General features: G+C 43.2%; 7 protein-coding genes across 7 annotated transcripts; 3 read left to right on the top strand and 4 right to left on the bottom strand.

Annotated features, from left to right (window-relative positions):
* Positions 1-1,790: 1,790 nt before the first annotated feature.
* Positions 1,791-2,927, bottom strand: EAF02_009643 (uncharacterized protein; the record flags this gene model as incomplete). The annotated part of the gene is made up of 4 exons (XM_038905691.1): positions 1,791-2,323; positions 2,374-2,597; positions 2,780-2,795; positions 2,858-2,927. 4 exons carry the CDS (start codon positions 2,925-2,927, stop codon positions 1,791-1,793), a joined length of 843 nt encoding a protein of 280 aa, XP_038754431.1.
* Positions 2,928-4,456: 1,529 nt separating this feature from the next.
* On the bottom strand, positions 4,457-5,857 carry EAF02_009642 (uncharacterized protein; the record flags this gene model as incomplete). Its single annotated transcript, XM_038905690.1, has 3 exons — positions 4,457-5,338; positions 5,386-5,596; positions 5,646-5,857. The coding sequence occupies 3 exons, from the start codon at positions 5,855-5,857 to the stop codon at positions 4,457-4,459; spliced, it is 1,305 nt and encodes a 434-aa protein (XP_038754430.1).
* Positions 5,858-6,668: 811 nt separating this feature from the next.
* EAF02_009641 (uncharacterized protein) lies at positions 6,669-7,816 on the top strand (the record flags this gene model as incomplete). Its single annotated transcript, XM_038905689.1, has 2 exons — positions 6,669-7,053; positions 7,107-7,816. The coding sequence occupies 2 exons, from the start codon at positions 6,669-6,671 to the stop codon at positions 7,814-7,816; spliced, it is 1,095 nt and encodes a 364-aa protein (XP_038754429.1).
* Positions 7,817-8,385: 569 nt separating this feature from the next.
* On the bottom strand, positions 8,386-10,213 carry EAF02_009640 (uncharacterized protein). The gene is made up of 2 exons (XM_038905688.1): positions 9,847-10,213; positions 8,386-9,789 (listed from the first exon to the last, which is right to left on the bottom strand). The coding sequence occupies exons 1-2, from the start codon at positions 9,916-9,918 to the stop codon at positions 8,680-8,682; spliced, it is 1,182 nt and encodes a 393-aa protein (XP_038754428.1). The 5' UTR covers positions 9,919-10,213; the 3' UTR covers positions 8,386-8,679.
* A 1,829-nt stretch (positions 10,214-12,042) lies between these two features.
* EAF02_009639 (uncharacterized protein) lies at positions 12,043-13,644 on the top strand (the record flags this gene model as incomplete). The annotated part of the gene is made up of 2 exons (XM_038905687.1): positions 12,043-13,560; positions 13,612-13,644. The coding sequence occupies 2 exons, from the start codon at positions 12,043-12,045 to the stop codon at positions 13,642-13,644; spliced, it is 1,551 nt and encodes a 516-aa protein (XP_038754427.1).
* A 1,600-nt stretch (positions 13,645-15,244) lies between these two features.
* EAF02_009638 (uncharacterized protein) lies at positions 15,245-15,538 on the top strand (the record flags this gene model as incomplete). Its single annotated transcript, XM_038905686.1, has 1 exon — positions 15,245-15,538. One exon carries the CDS (start codon positions 15,245-15,247, stop codon positions 15,536-15,538), a length of 294 nt encoding a protein of 97 aa, XP_038754426.1.
* A 1,132-nt stretch (positions 15,539-16,670) lies between these two features.
* On the bottom strand, positions 16,671-17,578 carry EAF02_009637 (uncharacterized protein; the record flags this gene model as incomplete). Its single annotated transcript, XM_038905685.1, has 4 exons — positions 16,671-16,844; positions 16,904-17,012; positions 17,091-17,460; positions 17,530-17,578. 4 exons carry the CDS (start codon positions 17,576-17,578, stop codon positions 16,671-16,673), a joined length of 702 nt encoding a protein of 233 aa, XP_038754425.1.
* Positions 17,579-17,908: the final 330 nt, after the last annotated feature.

Raw genomic sequence — 17,908 nt, 5'->3', positions numbered from 1 at the left:
TTCTTTTCTCACCTCTCACTCCACTCCAATTCAATCCAATTCCTACTCTACCTCCCCCCTCCTCCTTTCACCCTACCCAAACCCAACCCAAGCGAACCCAAGCCCAAGCGAAACCCAACCCGATCAACTCAATAACTAAAACCTACCTACCCCCTATACCACCATTTCAACCATCCCCTTCTCTCCCCTTCCCTCCCCTCCCCCACTTCCCTCTCCACTCTCCAAAGTCCCTATAAAATCCAGCATCTCCCCCCTCTTAATCTATCCAACTATCCACCCAAACTCCAAATAATCTCACCCCATCTCCATTCTCATCCTCATCCTTATTCCCTACCAACATCCATATAACTTACCTACCTACTTCCCTCACACTTCTCACTAACTAATCAACTAATCAGCCAACGAAGTAATCAATCAATCACCCTCCACACCTAACAAATTTCTCACCCTAACCCTATCCCTCATTATTCATCATTCATCATTCATCCATCATCCAACATCCAACATCCAACCTCACCAACCATCATACACACTCCTCACTCCCTCCTCCCCCTTCCCCCTCCTATCCCCATCCCAACTCCCATCCCAACTCCCATCCTAACTCCCATCCTCCATCTCACTACCTTCCCTACCATCCATTTCAACACCCCTTTACTTTCACACCTACACCAGGAATCCTCTGTATATATACATATACATATACACTATATCAACCACCCAACCATCAACCACCCAATTACCCACCTCAAAATATCAGATGACTTTCCCTCTCCTCTCCCTCTCCCTCTCCCTCTCCCTCTCCCTCTCCCTCTCCCTCTCCCTCTCCCTCTCCCTCTCTCCCTCTCCCTCTCCCTCTCCCTCTCCCTCTCCCTCTCCCTCTCCCTCTCCCTCTCCCTCTCCCTCTCCCTCTCCCTCTCCCTCTCCCTCTCCCTCTCCTCTCCCTCTCCCTCTCCCTCTCCCTCTCCCTCTCCCTCTCCTCTCCCTCTCCCTCTCCCTCTCCCTCTCCCTCTCCCTCTCCCTCTCCCTCTCCCCTCCCCCCAAAAAACCAAAGAAACAACCCCCCCCCCCCCCACCAGATTATCATAAATCAACATACAAATACCATGTAAATCCACCCTGCTCCCTCTTTCAAAGGTGCTACATCCGGAGCACAACAGATACATAGATTTCATTCACAGAGGCCAGTTCCCCGGGTGTGCATATCTTTGAGTAATATCAACAATGATAAATTGAATCAAACAAAGAGCTGGTATCAATACCTAACAACCTACCTACTAATCTCTCGGTTAGTAACCTCATTCACTATACACAAACACCTTGCAAACCCTTGACCTAACCATCTTCACCTCATATCATAACTCATGCATAGATGACACACAATATGAATTTCATGAAATCTTTATTATTAGACTTTGAATACACGCCACATAAAACAAGTGCACAAAAATAACTCCCTCGCTGCAGTAAAAACAAAAAGAAGGGAAGCAGTCCGGATACCAAGTACGCATACATCATCCATCCTCACTGCTCACTCTTCAATTTTTCAAGCTTTTCCTACTATCCGGAATAAAAGACCCTAGACAACTAATCATGATGTATAAACCACCCGGATGTATGCAGTCCCCTGATCCATTTGATTCATCATTGAATTGCTGACAACACTCGCTTTTGAGTTTTCATATTTGTAATATCCTTCCCAGTCCAAAGATCATTCCTTTCGTGCTTCACCTACACGTCCAGAGATCTCTCGACAGGTAAACTAATCTTGTATTTGGATCGGCAATTTTCGTTTATGAAGTCTTCTTTTGAGCTTGAGCACCGGCAACATACTTTCCGACGTCGGTAGCATCGTGGAAAGTTCTAGCACCACCCTTAACAGCTTCCCAAACTTGTCTTGCGGCTGGAGGAGTAGATTGAGCACCAACAAGGCTATCGATTCTTGCCTCTACTTGTCTGAATTGACCTTGAACAAATGCACTTTGAGCGAATCTTGAGCGGAGGAATGCAGTGTAGATAACAATCAAAATCCAGGAACCAGATTGGAATGCAATAGCGGAGAGGAAGATACGAGCCCAGAGAATGATTTCAAGAAGAGCAACAAGTCCCATGGATGTATCATAGTATTCCTTGACGAACTTGCCAATGGTATCGGCCATAGCGTTTGGCTTTGGAGCAGCCTTGGGGTCGGTGCCGGCTGGAGCTGGTTGGAGAGTTGGGATGAGGTTGGTACGGGTGTAAGTTGCAACGTGGAAGACAGAGTAAACACCGAATGGGAGCATGGCAAGAGGGTATTGTTTGGAGAAGAGCCATACGAGTGCCATGGCTATCATTTGTTAGATTCTAATCATCAAGGCGAGGAGAAAAAGCACGTACCCAAGTACTGAACATTCTCATCGGCGATAAGAGAGATCAAACCAGCTTGATTTGCTTTTCCAGCTCTGGCGCGAGCACGGAATGCCTTGTAAACCACGATCCCGTAGGTAACAGCGGCGGAGATAAAGGCGGTACGATAAGAAAAGGTAGCCCATCTCGAGTAGTAGTTGAAGGTTATGTATGAAAGACCATATCTGATGATGCAGAAAAGGAGGGAGAGATGTCTATTATTGAGAGTTAGTATCTATCACAGAATCGTATGTCATCATGTTGCGCAGATAGAATCCTGAGCTTTGTTCATGAAGCAGTTTGGAAAACTGCGAGAAAAGACCACATATTATCCAAGCTCCAAAGAGCTGACAGCTCTCTTTGACGCGGGGAAGAAACAATCAGAAATTCGACATACCCTACGAACCAAGCAACTGTAACAATGCCATAGTCAGTATATATCCTTATGCATATTTTGAGACCAGCTGCCACTTACACTGTAATGTTTGCGCGAGTTGTATGAGCCTTTGCTGGAGTGGAAGAGAGGCAGAAGGTGGGGGAGCCATTTTGAAGATGTTGATGTAAGTTTTCTCCTTGTTGAAGGAATCAAGTATCAAGCGTATGACACCTTTATTACGTTGATTGAAGTTGTTCTGTGATGTATGGATTGATGTGTGTAATTGTGGTTGTGATTCTAATTGTGATGTAAAGGTGTTGATGGTTGTGAGGAAAGATTGGGAGATTTTAATGTAGTTTTGGTTAGTAGTTGCAGCTGTAATTGTGTCAACAGGTTTCTTGGTTGATAGGAAGAAGCTACTGGAACATGGCTGAACTAGTTGAAAATCCCTGTACTGCGTCACTTTTATTTGTTCATTTATTCATTCATTCATTCATTCATTCATTCACTTATCTACCAAACAAGTACTTACTTGCTCGATAATCACTCACTACTCAAGCGATTGTGAATAGTTTGCCTGATTGGTTTGATAGAGTTTGATGGATGAGCTCGGATTCTTTACTTCTTTCTACATTCAGTCAAGTCGAGATGAATTGAATTTTTCTTCTTTGTGAAGGGATATAAGAAATCCAATTAAACTATGAGAGATATACGAGTATCAGTCAGTATCTAGGAGTAAAAAGTCAAATGTGAAGAGAGAATTTAGGAATGATTTACATTACATTTACATTTGGCATTTACATTTACATTTACAATAGCATTTATATGCTTGATTATATTTACATTCACTCAAAAACAAACAACTACTCAATTCTCTACCAGTACCTATGTCCCTCATAGGTGCTAGGAAGTTGTTTTCATATTTCCAGTCCCTTTCCTTGATTCCAACTTTCTTTCCATCATACATACCATAGATCAATATCATACCTACATACCTACACATACTCACCATCTAGACTCCATACCCATTACCGACCTACCGACCTACCCACCCAAGAAATCTTCACAATGTGGCTTGGTCAACCATTTGAAACTTGGGTTGCGTTGCGCAAGAAATCGTCATAATCCACCCTTTTCAACCCTTGCCTTGGGCCCCGATTGATCTTCACATGCTATTAATACCTACTCGAGTACATGACATACTACCTACCTTACCCGCAACTTTTCCCTTTCTTTTCCTTCCCTTCCTTGCCTTCAACTCACTTAGAACACGGCTCGCGTGCCACCGACTAAATACTCCCAACGAATCAACGTAAAGTTACTGTTTAATCCAATCATCTTATCGAATTCAATTTCCATGATAACAATAACAATTACAATAACAATCATTACCTACTAGGTACGTATGTATACCTATCTATAATCGTTGTACATGGAAAAATTCAAATTCATCTTCAGGAATTTATTCAAGTTATATAATAGAATTCTATATTCGTTGAATCCCCATCGTCCATTTAGATGTACATCTACCTACTATTGATAATAAGTTGGTATCTTCCCTTTCGCTCCCGAAAACTCCCAAAACCTCCCATGAAGCATCCCTAAGACTCCTATTATGCATTGCTCTTTTGAAGATATCCCCCTTTAACCGAACGCCATACAATATTTTCTTGTAATGATCTTATTTTGTCATTTTCATCATCTTCGCATCCGTTTGTTAAAGTGCCGATAATCTCGTCCATGTCCATGGCCATGTCCGTGTCCATGCCCCCCATGATGTCGTCCATGATGTGGTTCTCTTGGAGTATGATGGGTGGGTATTGGCTCCACCGGCACCGTCTCTTCCACTTCCACTTCATATCCCTCATATTCATCCCGAAAGTATGTATCGACCATGTCTCTCTCGTTCTTGGCTTTAACCACATCCAACATATAACGTACCGTACCATTCTGACCACGAATACCCGTCGGTGGTTTCGAACCTGAACTTACTGATTTGGGGCTCAGGTTTGCTGGTGATGCAATATGTCCATTAAATCGTAAGTCTGCTGGGCTGGCTGGTGTAACAGGAGTATTCGGTGCATGTCGCACGCCATTGTTTCGTGGTGCTTCGTGGTGCTCGGTGTGTCTTGGTAATCTTTTCTCTTCCAGCTCTTGATTGATCTTAATCCGGATACCAATAAACTTCTCGATATTGTGTAAAGGACCAACGATCGACTGCTTCTGATAATGTGTGTAAAGATCTAATAAATCTAACATCGTTTCCACAATTTCTGATCGACTAGTCCACCACTTTTTATAGCTTGGGCCTCTCCAACCCTTTTGCTTCTCACAAATCAATGTCGCTAGTTCAACACAAGCAAAGGACATGGTGGAACAGGTCTGCTTGAGGGGGGCAAATGTTCGGTAGAGATCTAGCATGACTTGATAGGCGACTTCTGCAACATCACGTTGAATTCCACCGTTCTTCACAAGTTTAATGAGGTGTTTTTGCGGGTAACGAACACGAAAGTCGAAGCTAGATGCTTCGAGCATAAGACGTTCAAGGCCAATGACAACCTTAGAAGGAGCCTCAAAGATCTGCTTTAATTAGCAGCTATCCATAATCAGGACGTGGTGAAACATACAGTGTCGTCGGAGCTTAAGTGTTCTGCCGCTGAATGTTTTAAGTTGTGTGCGGCGCAAATGATATCCTTGGACTTCTTAAGGGTATCTTCAATCTTGCAAGCCGTTAAAAGTGCAGCAGCTGCTGCATCTTGGTATTGATATTCAGTATCTTTGTGAACAAGCCGAAATCGATGAAAGTAAGTAGCAGCAGTACAAAAAGTTCGCACTGGTCTTGTAGAAGTTAATAATTTGTGTCTGCGCAAGTGAGGGTGATACTGACAACTGTAAAGCAACTCTAACGTCATTAATCCAAGTCACCCCCTGTAACCTAAACTGATCTTCACGCGTAGGATTTGCCCCAATGGTCGTGAGCTTGGTATTGACATGTTGCTGGAACATATATGGTTTGGCGACTTGAATGAACGATGGGTGAGGACCCGTAGGGTTGACTTGGGTAGGTTCTGGACCAGGCGCCATTGGTGCGGGTGCCATTGCAAAAGAATTGGAAATTGATGAAGTAATATGTGGAACGATAGTTGAGGATTTTCGCGAATAAGTCGACCAAGGGGCCCCTCGCATCTACGTTCGGTTTCCCGTCAGTCTCTGGTAAAGGCTTGCCTCAAATCTTTTGTACAAGAAATGACAAACGGTTGCAGTTATAGCTTTCCAGCTCTCCAAGTTTGACTATGTAAAACTCGGGCGAACTCAAACTCGCGATAATCTGAACCTCTCGCACTGCAACTGGTAACGCGCTCCAATCAATGTCTTCGTAGTCGAACTTCTATATTCAGCTCTCTGTCGCAAATCGATTTTGATGGTAAATTTTCTTTCGGTGCAGTTTTCGTTGGTCGCCGCTGAAATGAGGCTCCCTCAATAATCCAAGATTTCCAGCTCGTTCTTTGGTTTGATCGGAAGGAAGATACGGTGCGAGACTTTGATGCAAAATAATTCAATTAGCTTGCGTACTGATATATTAAGTGATAAATATCAGACGGATTTACTATCTTCCTCTGTACGGTAGAATATCGGTAAAAATGTATCTCAAGGTCTCTACTATAAAGCGGCTTTGTGGGGATGGCCCATCAAGGTCTCAAGTACTAAGCCCCAACTTCAGCTGGAACATCAATAAGGTCATCTTCCTCAGCTGAACAAGCAGATTCTATCTGCGATATATATCATTCCATCACTTTAGCCCACAATATTCAAACAGTTTACAGCTTCTGGTAAATTGTTACACCAGTTAGTATCAAAACCATTATCTTCAGAGCTCCAACCTTTACACCCGCCACCAAAGCTCTCCAACATGGCGCCCATTACCAAAATCATCTCGTTGCTCAGCAGCGCATCACTCATCAACGCTATCGTTATGCCTGAAAGTATCCTTGAATTTCCCGTCGCGCATGATGAACATGCCTCTGTCTACGATAAAAATAGTCCCCTTCCGAGTATTTTCAACCTCACCTTATCCGGAAAAGCTCGCCAAAGCACAAAATCATCCAGCGATGACGATGACACTCCACTACCCTTGATCATCTGGCATGGACTCGGTGACAACTACAAAGCGGATGGTCTTGCGCAAGTTGGAGAATTAGCTGAAGCTATTCATCCTGGAACTTTTGTCTATAATATTCATGTAGATGATGATGCATCTGCAGATAGGACGGCTACTTTCTTTGGAAATCTCACTCGTAAATACACCTTCTAGTTCTCCTAAAAATAAAATACTAACTCTCTTCCCAAGTTCAAATCGAAAAAGTCTGCGAAGACCTCGCCTCCCACCATATCCTCTCTACCGCGCCCGCCGTCGACGCAATCGGATTCTCCCAAGGAGGCCAATTCTTGCGCGGCTACATATCCCGCTGCAATTCTCCACCCATCCGCTCTCTCCTAACCTTCGGTTCCCAACATAACGGCATTTCTTCCTTCCAAGCCTGTGGTCCTACCGATTTCCTCTGCCGGGGTGCTCAAACCCTCTTACGTTCGAATACCTGGTCAACATTTGTCCAATCTCGTCTCGTGCCCGCTCAATACTTCAGAGATCCCGAAAATCTCGAATCCTACCTTGAATTTTCTAATTTCCTCGCCGATATCAATAATGAGCGTGTTCTCAAGAATGAAACATATAAATCAAACATGGAAAAATTGGAACGATTCGTCATGTACGTCTTTGAAGACGATACAACCGTCATTCCTAAGGAGAGTGGATGGTGGGCTGAAGTCAACGGCACGGAAGTTACACCACTGAAAGAAAGAGCCATTTATAAAGAAGATTGGGTAGGCTTAAAGACATTGGATGAAGCCGGAAAATTGGTTTTTGAAACCATTCCAGGAGGTCATATGACATTGGGAGAGGAGATGTTAGAAAAGGCCTTTAAAGAATACTTTGGTCCGGCAGGAAGGAAATTTGGGGAGAAACAAACCGAGATGACCGGTCATGAAGAGGAATTGTAAAGGGGCTCGGTGACGACCCTCTGGGCTAGATGGGATTGATTTGTTATTTTAGGAGAATTTTCAAATTGGTCATGTCATGGAGTGGAAGGATAGCATTTGTAGTTTTAGATACCGGGCGTAGGCTATGGGATGCGGGCGTTTGTTCTCACGGTCGAAATTGATATTTGTAGTAGTCTGAAGGATAATAATTTGGTAAGATTACATACATTCTGTATGGGAGTCACGGAATTGATGAATATACTTTTAAGCTTCATTCTATGTATGTGTGGAAATTTGCATTCATGTGAAATTCGATTGAAATTCAATTTGATGAACCAGAGATCTCGACGTTCAAATACTTTCACGACATGTCTTTATTTTAACTTAGTTTGGTGTACAATTTCTTTCTCTTCCTCTTTCTCTCGTCTATCGATCGTGTCGACACCTCGCGTAAGGTTACAGCAATGTAAGATAGGTATGTAGGTATGTAGGTAGGTAAGACTTACATTTTCTTTTCTCCCCTGACCTACCCTACCTAGTATCATAGCGATCACCATAGCGATCACTCAAAACCTGATAGATAATAATCATTCAGAATTTAGATGATACAATCAAATACCCAGTACCTATGCTATGCTATGCTATGCTATGCAATCCATTACAAGATTTCCTTTCATTACGATAAGTCTAATCTACTAACAAACATACATACATAGAGATACATTTGCGCCGCCAACGCCTTCTTATAGTATAAACCCATTTTCTTTTCCTCCGTTCTCGAGCCGGAAAACGAGAAACGAGAAGCGAGAAGTTGAATTTTTGAATTGATCAGAACAGAACGGAACGGAACAGGACTGAAGTTAAGTTAAGTGAAACTGGGTAAGCTAAGCAGCAACCTTTTTAGTCTTCTTAGTCTTCTTCACCACGACGGGAACGGCATCCAATTCCTTCGCCGCATCCTCCTTCTGCTTCTTCAACATTTCCTTTCGTAGCGCGATCTCCTGGTCTAACTTATCATCATTGCTCTCCAACAATTTTTGTTTCTTCTCCTCTCCTCCTTCAAGCTCGCTTGCGTCCATACCCCTATTCTTCCTCTTCTTGTTCTTCTTCTCCGAAACTCTCTCTTCAATCTCCTTCACCACGCTCTCATCCAAAACATCTTCCTCCTCCACCCACAACTCATCCGCCAACCAGATGGGGAGCGCCATGGTCTCTGGACCCTTGACGTGGATTGCACGCACGCCTCTCCATTTCTTAGGAACATACTTCTCAATCACAGTATCGACCACGACCTCCAAGTTCTCCGCCAGCTTCGCCGCATCCCAGCTCGCATACCCGATGCGGATAGCCGAGTTCGTCGAGCTGCTCAACGTAACCAATGCGCTCGAAATAGCCTTTTCGATCTCCGCAGCGATTTTCTTAGGTTCAGCGGATTTAGGTGCATCTTCGCCCTTGGCGCGTGCGATTCTCTTGCCGTCGGTTTTGGGACGTTCGGCTTGGATGGCTACGGGGATGGGACGTTTGGTGGTAGATTTGTAGAAGGATTTTCCGAGCAATTTGGGCAAGAGCGTGATGACTCGATCGTCGGCGAGGAAGATGTCGTGCTCGGCGAAGAGTTTGCGCTGGGCTTCGTATTGCTTGTATTTCTTCTTGAGTTTGTCGACGCCGACGACTTTGGTGATGCGCTTGGAGAGTTCGGCGGGGAAGGCGGCAGATGCAACGATATCTTTGTAGGTGCGTTGGGGATCGGCGACGATGAGACAGATGGTCGTGGTGGTGGAGGTGTTGAGGGAGTGGGGGACGGTTACTTTGGCGGGCTTGAGCTTGGTTTTGTCGCTGATGTGTTTCTTGGTAGTGAGAGTGAGCCAGATGGGTGTGGATTCTGCGTCGTCGTCGTCGTTTTCGGCGAGGAGATTCTGGGCCCCTCCCTTTTTGGCTTTTTCGGCCTCGCTGGTGGAGATATGTTTGAGGAGTGCAGTGGATGCTTTCAATACCTGTTGTGATTTGTGAGTATATGTCAATTGGAACGGAAGTGAAAATTGAAAATGTACCTGATCATGATTAAGTTGATATGGAGAACCACTCTCGACCTTTGTGGTCAAGGTAGTAGATTTAGGTGCCATTATTAAGAACTCTGGAATTGAATGATAGATTCTTTTTCAATTGGCAATTTCCTGATTATAAGAAATGACAGAAAATGCAAATGTCAAATCTTTCTTGGAGTTGATAGAAAAAAAAAAGTTATTGTACAAATCTCGCAAGCTTCTTACGATAAGATTTTTTGCGATTTGATTTTGATAAATTTCTTTGGCGTCGGAATTTTCTTTGCAACTTCTCCGACGAGGCTTTGAAGTTGCGTTGGTGCTTTTCCTCGTTTGCCGTACCTTATCGCAAGGCTTAGATATGTCGATGCGAGGCTACAATTCACGATAAGGAATTATGAATGAAGCTGCTATAGACCAATAATTATGAGAATGATATGAATAGATTCATTCCTACCTAGTACGGTCTCATTTGACCAAATCTACTCGTATCTATGACAAATGTATTCAATCTCAGACACATCAACTTGTCAAAACCCCGAGTAGACATGCAGCTTAGGAATTCCCGCTGTCCATTCATATGATCCTCCGCCCAAAATAAGAACTCACACCGACTTCAACTCAACTCAATCTTTGAATTGTCTCAATTCGTAACCTACGCAGCGGTCTCCATCCACATGATTCAAATGCATGTATCAAGTGATATGTATGTAGGTAGTAATTAAGTGCATGAGAAATCTGCAATCATGAGAAAGAGAGGTGTCCTTACATATCTTGTCAATCCCAATGTGCATCCACCGCCGTGCTCTGATTCAAATCTCGGAAACACATTCATTTACCTGTCTACCTAGTACGGTGCATATATATAATATATATAATCTGATATAATATAACATAAATTGTCCTCTGTAGCTTATTACTCAGGACACCCATATCTCCATACATCACCCTCTGCCCAAAGTATTTCCAGTCAATCAGCGCGTGAGAAAATCTTGCACCTCGCGTTGGGAACGCACCAAGCACAAGGTATGAAAAGCACGCACGCACGATTACACGAGCACGAAACGAAAGTAGAGATTCAAAGGAGGCTGAAGTGGAAGTTGGAACTGGGTTTTGTGTCGCGTGTGTGGAGTGGTAAGGTATGGGTATGGGATGCGTGTGATAAATGGCGGGATGGGATGGGATGGGATGGATGAGATATGAAAATTTGCTGACTGGGCCTTGGAAACTCGCGGTTGGTGACGAGAACTGGAATGAATGGACGAGAGACGAGAGAATGTAGAGGATAAAAAAGCTATGAAAGAATGTTATTGGACAGACGGTGTAAAATCTGGTATAAACATAAAATACCTGTATATATAGGTAAATTTGTATATTCCGTACGAATAGGCTCGAGAGTATTGGAAGGTTTTGAGTTTTATGTATACCTAGTAGTATTAGACATGAATTATATAGTGAGATATAAAAATGAGCTTTGGTAAAAGTTATTACTTGAGCTGCTAGGAAGACGTGGTAGAGAACTATCTAGTAAGAATAGAGTAACTAGAGTACTACCTAGTAGATAGTTATGAAGATGGAATATCTATCCATGTACCACCTGGGCAGTACTATACTTTCCAATTGACTGAAATGAAAGTCATCCAAGTCATTTTTAAACCATACTTATACAAGTGAATGACACATGGAGAAAATTCAATCACTCATTATATAAATTCACCATCATCTTCTCAATCCAGAAATTGTATTATATGATTTATATCTCCATGTGAAAAGTGCATGTGCAGTTCAATGCAGGTCGTAGAAATAGCAGAATTCATAATCTTTTAAAGCGGCCAATGAACATTTTTAGACTCCAACGCGGGTCGCGTCTGGGTACCGATGGGTCTGGGAACTTTCTTAACCTCCTCTTCAACTTTCCCGATCCTCCGTCTCTCAATCAGAGACCTGGTCGGAGGCCCATACAAAACTAAGTCTCGTCTTTCTACAATCTTTCCATTCTATTTCGTACATTTTCTATTCTTCTAGTTCGGTCTTACCCAATCCCTCTACCAAAATCTTCTTTACCGTCCTCGCCATCTCTCAAAATCTTATGAGCCTCGCGTTAGAATCTCAACTCGCCCACCGCGTTTAGGTCGCGGTCTGAGACATCCACCTTGAAGAATATTACAGTTACCTTTCATCATTCGTGATCAAAGGATATTCATCATGATGGACTCTTCACCAAGTAAGGCTAACGCTCAACCTGCCTTGCCAGCCCTGGCGGGTACAAAACGTCCAGCACCAACCTTACTTCCACCCTTTGAGCCACTTCCTTCTTCCTCTCCAAGTCTGCCAGGACGTAACACCAAGAGAATTCGTACATCACCATCTGCATTCGAATCAGCTTACACCAAGTATCCAACACCAATTCCTACTTCCACGACTGGCATTCTTTCATCCTCTCCTCCTCCAGGGGTACACGCTCGAGCCGGTCTCCATCGAAGTCGATCCTCTGTTGAGAGGGCTCCCCTTTCAGCTGTGCCAACAATCACTCTACCTGAAGATGGAGAGTCTCTTCTCATGGGTAGATCAAGCAATTCCTCCCACTATCAATTGTCCGCCAATCGTCTCATCTCTCGTGTCCATATCAAAGCTAGATATATTGCTGCTACGGTTCCTCTCGAGTCGAATAAGATTGAGATTATCTGTTGTGGATGGAATGGAGTAAAGTTACATTGTCAAGGTCGAACATGGGAGTTGGCAAAGGGAGATAGTTTCACCTCGGAAACGGAAAATGCTGAAATTATGTTGGATGTTCAGGATGCAAGGGTTCTGGTTGCTTGGCCACAAGGTGATAATCTTGACTCTGCTGCTCCAACAGAAGTTCCTTCGTGGAGTGAAGATAGTTCTCCTAGGGGTAAAGTTACTGCCGTTACTGCTCAGGGTGACATTATTCATTCAAGTCCAATTCGTCGTGTTGAAAGTCATTCGTCACCAGTATCACCAACACCTGCTCGCCAAACCCTTTCCTCTGCCAATTTGGCCAACCTCTTTGCTGATGATGCAGATAAGACCTTCATCCAAGTATATGAAGACAAATCAGAGCCAGCTCCAGCAATCGAGTCTAAAGATCCTGAGCCAGTATACTCACCAACAGTCGCTGCAGCATCATTCAGTGCATCATTCCCAGCTAGTCAAGAGAGTGAGTTGAGTGAGCCAGACGAAGACCCTGATGAAGAAAATGATCCCATTGTTCACTCCTTCGGTCCATTTGGCGCAAATTTATCCTCGAGAATGGCCAAATTCACAGCTGGACATACCCCAGAAGTTCGTGGTCGTGATGAGCACAAGTCTAAGACATCTACTGAGAAGCGATCGAGCTCTACATCCACTGACGAAGGTGCTATTACTCCTGTCATTAATCATGTAGCCAATCAACTTGCCTATTCTCGTCTTCAATCCATGCCATTGTCAACTATCCTCAGAAACCTTCCATCCAATCTCAGAGGTATTAGTCCTTCAAAGAAGGAGAACAAGGGCCTCACAAAGGATGATCTCCGAAAGATGCTGAACAGAACATCGTTCATCGGCGAAATCCATCGAGAGGGCAAGGACGCTGCGGGAAAGCCACTTGAGAGTGAATATTACTACATCCCAGACGAAGATACCGATCAGTCAAGAAAGGAGACAGTCCAAGAAGGATTAAGGAAACCTAGTCTGAGAAACTGCAGAAAGCAGCACAAGGTAATACTCACTCATGAATTGATCGATTTCTCTTATCTAACCTTTTCGCAGCAATATTATTGGAAGCGTCCAAGAACTCCATAGATGTGCGTAAGTACGACGGACGACTTGAGGTTTCGCTCAAGGAAAGAATCGAATTGTCATGAGATGTAAAGGCTTCATAACTTCAACATCGATTCGCAAACTGTAACATAAACGACATTCATGATGATCGTGTCCCGGTATGGTTGGATTGCATAATGAAAAAAAAAACTGTTTGTATACGATGATGGATGGATGATAGATATCAGGCGATGTTCCGGTCCCCATACCCTTTTATTTGCATAGCGAGGCGTCAGTTAATCATTTCGCGTTTGTATTCTGCTGGTTGCATATCTCTCGAGACGGTCTTGTACAGTCAGCGCATCGAGAGGTAAGAGTAACTTTGAAGAGTTTCAGACGAGGTTATCATGTATTAAAAACATCAAAAAAGCATTTATGAAATCCGTTCCGTTGTTGCAAGTGAATGGCGCAAGTAGATTGAGTACTAAAATGTTGGTATCTGATAAGACATAGAGAAGTATGAAGATATTGATGTAATGGTATGGTTTGCGACAATGAGTGAAAGGGAAAACAAACATAAATATTGAGGAAGTCGCAAGGTTGTTGTTGTTGTTGTTGGGTGCACTGGGCAGCGAGTGGTTTTAAAGTGGCGATAAGAAAATAAAAATGTTATCGATTAGATCCCCATAATTAAGGTTAAGCGACCCCGCATTGCGCTAGTACACGTGCCTCCAATTGAACCCGGACTTCGATTCAATCTCGAGACAATCCTGACGTGGATAGATGTGAAGCTTGTTTTCTGGAAACACATGTTTTGAGAAGGGAGATGTGTATGAGAGAAAACGTGTCATACCACTCTTGCGCCAATGTATGAGGGAAGCCCGTTTCCCCATCAGGTCAAAGGATTTCTTTATTGGTGAGTGAATGAATATTGATTGGATTTGAAGGATAGCTTGGGGAAGAGGGGTAAGATCATCAGTAGGAAGCTAATTTGGCTGTTGAGGACTGGAGATCGTCATTACTATTTATCATCGTTCTTGCTTTGTGAGGGTGTATTGATATTGACTGGCTTGTTGGCTCGCTGATTGGATGTCTATATGTGAATAGGAGACGGGTATGTTAACTGGTGGCATGCTAATTGGTGGGATGCTAATTCATGGTGTGATAAATGATGGTATGCTAGATGACGGTATGCTAATCTAATTGACCTCTCGTGATTTTAAAATCCTCGGTCGAATGATTTTTGGAGGGGTATTTATATTCGACTGAATAACTGATAATTGATGTCTATTTCTATTCACCATTCAACACCTTTACATTACAAGCACGAATAATCAAAAGTTCAAAAGCACAAAAGCTCATCGCAGCTTCCATATTTGGATAGTATATCTTCTACAACTACCGACGTCATTCGAAAAATCAAAACATCACGAACAAAGCTATCTTACCATTTGCTCAGGTTCAATCGATTTCTTGCAATCAATCAATCAATAGTAGACTGGGCGATTTCCTCGTTGGATAATCTACCCATTGATCAGTCTCTCAATTGAAAATTCCAAACAAATCTATACTCTGCTCAACTATTGACTCGTTCAATACCTTCAATACCTTCAACCTCAAAGCCAACCTCAAACAAAACGACATGACATCAATCGCATCTCAGCAATCCAAACCCACCTCCGACTCCACAGCCTCTCACCTCGCCGAGATCATCGAAGTCTCCATCCCTGATGGGCGTCGCAATTCTGGCGGGGAAACCCTGCCATCTTCAGTCGATACCTGGAAACCCAATCTTGATAGACGTCAAAGTTGGAATCATCAGGATCTTAAGAGATTACATGTGGAAGAGGGATTGAAGAAGGAGGATTGGGATAATGATGCTGGAGCAGAGGCCTCGGGATATAGTTACGAGGGAGGTGAGGAGGGGAAGAAGTGAGAGCATGGCTGGGGAGGGTGTACGGAATGGAGGATGATTGATGGGGATATGTCGAAGGAGCATTATTGGGAGCGATTGGGTTGAAAAAGCATGATATTTGGAGTTGAAGCGATGGATAGCAGTATGAAATGAGATGTGGGTTTTGCAGGCTCGAGCTAAATTGATATGAAGAATGAAGGAGAAAAGCACATCTTGGCATCGGCGATTGATTCTCAAGGAAAAAATTAACTGTGGTCTCGATCTATGGTTTTGGAGGAGATAATGCTTTAGTGTAGCATATAATAATGAATACTATTCATCTCTGTCTAACTCTCTACTGCCGTAATAATTCTCACGGTATGGGAAACAGGTGTCCACTTTGTCAATATCTGACCATAAACTTGATTTTCTGTTAATTCAAAAGCGGTGGGCGGCGGAATACCTCAATCCTGATCTCACGAAGAGGTTCTCCATTTAGTTTTACAGATGAAGGGATCTCTAATACATATGGTGCCTCAGCCCCTTGGTAATCCTTTCTTCAGACCTCCAAGATTGAAATCCATCTCACTCCTAATTGAAAGATCACAGAAGTCTGTGATTTATCGAGTATGTAATGCAGCAAATCTTTTAATCCTTACATTTAATTTCGAAGGCACATACAGATATATCAATCTCTTAGATCTAGAAATCCTTCGGGTAAATTGTTGTCTGAAGACTTGGAGCAGACGGTCACAACCAGCAAGTCATTTTAGATGATTGTGGTCAGAATGCACACAACTCCAGTACTGAGAAGACCAGGTTACCCCCATAATGTCTGCTCTTATGTGTATAAAAGCATCGAAAAAGAGACTCAAGGAAGGCGGAGCAAAGGCTTTCTTGTTACATACGTAGTATTAGTTGGAGATGGGGCTAGCTATACAAGAGCAATACTACTTGAAAGACAATAAAGTAATGAGTTACAAGGGGCTTTTAGTTTGATGCTTGTGTTTACACCGTCATGCAGTGCTTGGAACATTATACGTCATGTCACTCCATCTCCACGGAATGACAATTGAAACTCGTATAAAGTCATAAGAAGTAATAGCATATGTCATTGTATAATATATTCATCAGTCGCATCCTCCTATCTTGCAAACATTCTAATTAAATCAACCTACTTCGATAAAGGATATCCCGTGCCAACCAAAATAGCCGGCTCCTTAATATTGTGATGTGCATAACTCATAATACCAATCGCACCCGGCTCCATCATCATCTGGAATGGAAAGTCCATAGCATAGCGAAGCCATCTCTTCGTGAACGCGCGCAAGATGTGACCGTGAGCAACCTATCAAAATCATGATCAGCCATATCAAAACAAAAGTTCGACGAGACATCAAATCTTACTATCAAAACATCAGTAGGCTCGCCACTTTTGCCATCTACACGAGGACTCTGCAGCTCATAAATCTGGTCGATGAGTCTATCCAGACGCGCTTGTACTTCTTCTGCCGATCTGGATCAAGCACCAAATGTTAATCTCTATGCGAAAGCCAATCACCATACCAACATGCGCACGACATATTTTGCTCACTCTCCGCCCTCACAGCCTTGAGTCCAGATATCCCATTTTGGTAGGTCTCTCTTAGCTCTGCTTTCTTTAATCTCATCCGGTTTCAGGCCTTCATAATCTCCATAATTCCACTCTGCGATATCCTCTGTGGTGGCGATTTTGTTCTCCTGATCAAGTCGATCTTTATGTGCAGGCCCGAGCAACATCGATAACGTATCAACAGCCCGTTTGCGAGGTGAAGTAGAAACATGTGTTAGTTTGGAAGGGTCAATGAGTTTGCCAGCACCGACAAGGACTTCGCCCGTGCCTTGAACTTGAGCAATTCCGTTTGCGGTGAGAGGAATCTTAGCCTTGCTAGTGCAGCAGCCGTTGATGGTCCATTCTGTTTCACCTTGGATGTAATGGGAATATTAGAATTGGGCTATTCTATTTCCATTATAAAGTCTGAATGTCAACTTACCGTGTCGAGCGATGAAGACTCTTGGTGTAGTTGCGTTTGCGTCTAACATTGTTGTCGAATATCCAGGTAGATTGTTTGGGTAATTTGGTATGTATTGGATACAAATAAGAAGTCAAAATTCGTGGAGAAATGCGGGTTATTTAATGCATTCTGTAATTAAATGAAATTGATAGAATCAATCGTCGCTCTATTGTTTGCTGACACGGAACAATCCCAAAAGGTAGCCGTGAATCGCAAGTCCTTTTAGCATGGCTTGCTCCTCCCCTGTCTTTTAATGCACTATCACAATAATATTTCACCTGTTTAGGCGTTACAACCTCTGTTGGCTGCATGTATCTCTCAATTCCCCTCAGTACTTTAGCCACTGAGAGCTCGAAGG

The sequence above is a fragment of the Botrytis sinoallii genome (assembly GCF_014898435.1).
Source record: "Botrytis sinoallii strain Bc 23 chromosome Unknown BSIN_021, whole genome shotgun sequence".
Lineage (NCBI taxonomy): Eukaryota > Fungi > Ascomycota > Leotiomycetes > Helotiales > Sclerotiniaceae > Botrytis > Botrytis sinoallii.
Note: the sequence above shows the minus strand (reverse complement) of the source record. Positions and strands in the feature narration are given on the sequence as shown.

Bases quoted from the DNA above. Each gene is read 5' to 3' on its own strand.
- EAF02_009640 (XM_038905688.1), bottom strand. From the start codon at position 9,918: ATGGCACCTAAATCTACTACCTTGACCACAAAGGTCGAGAGTGGTTCT. The intron at 9,790-9,846 runs GTACATTTTCAA...AAATCACAACAG, and splicing joins ATCAACTTAATCATGATCAG to GTATTGAAAGCATCCACTGC.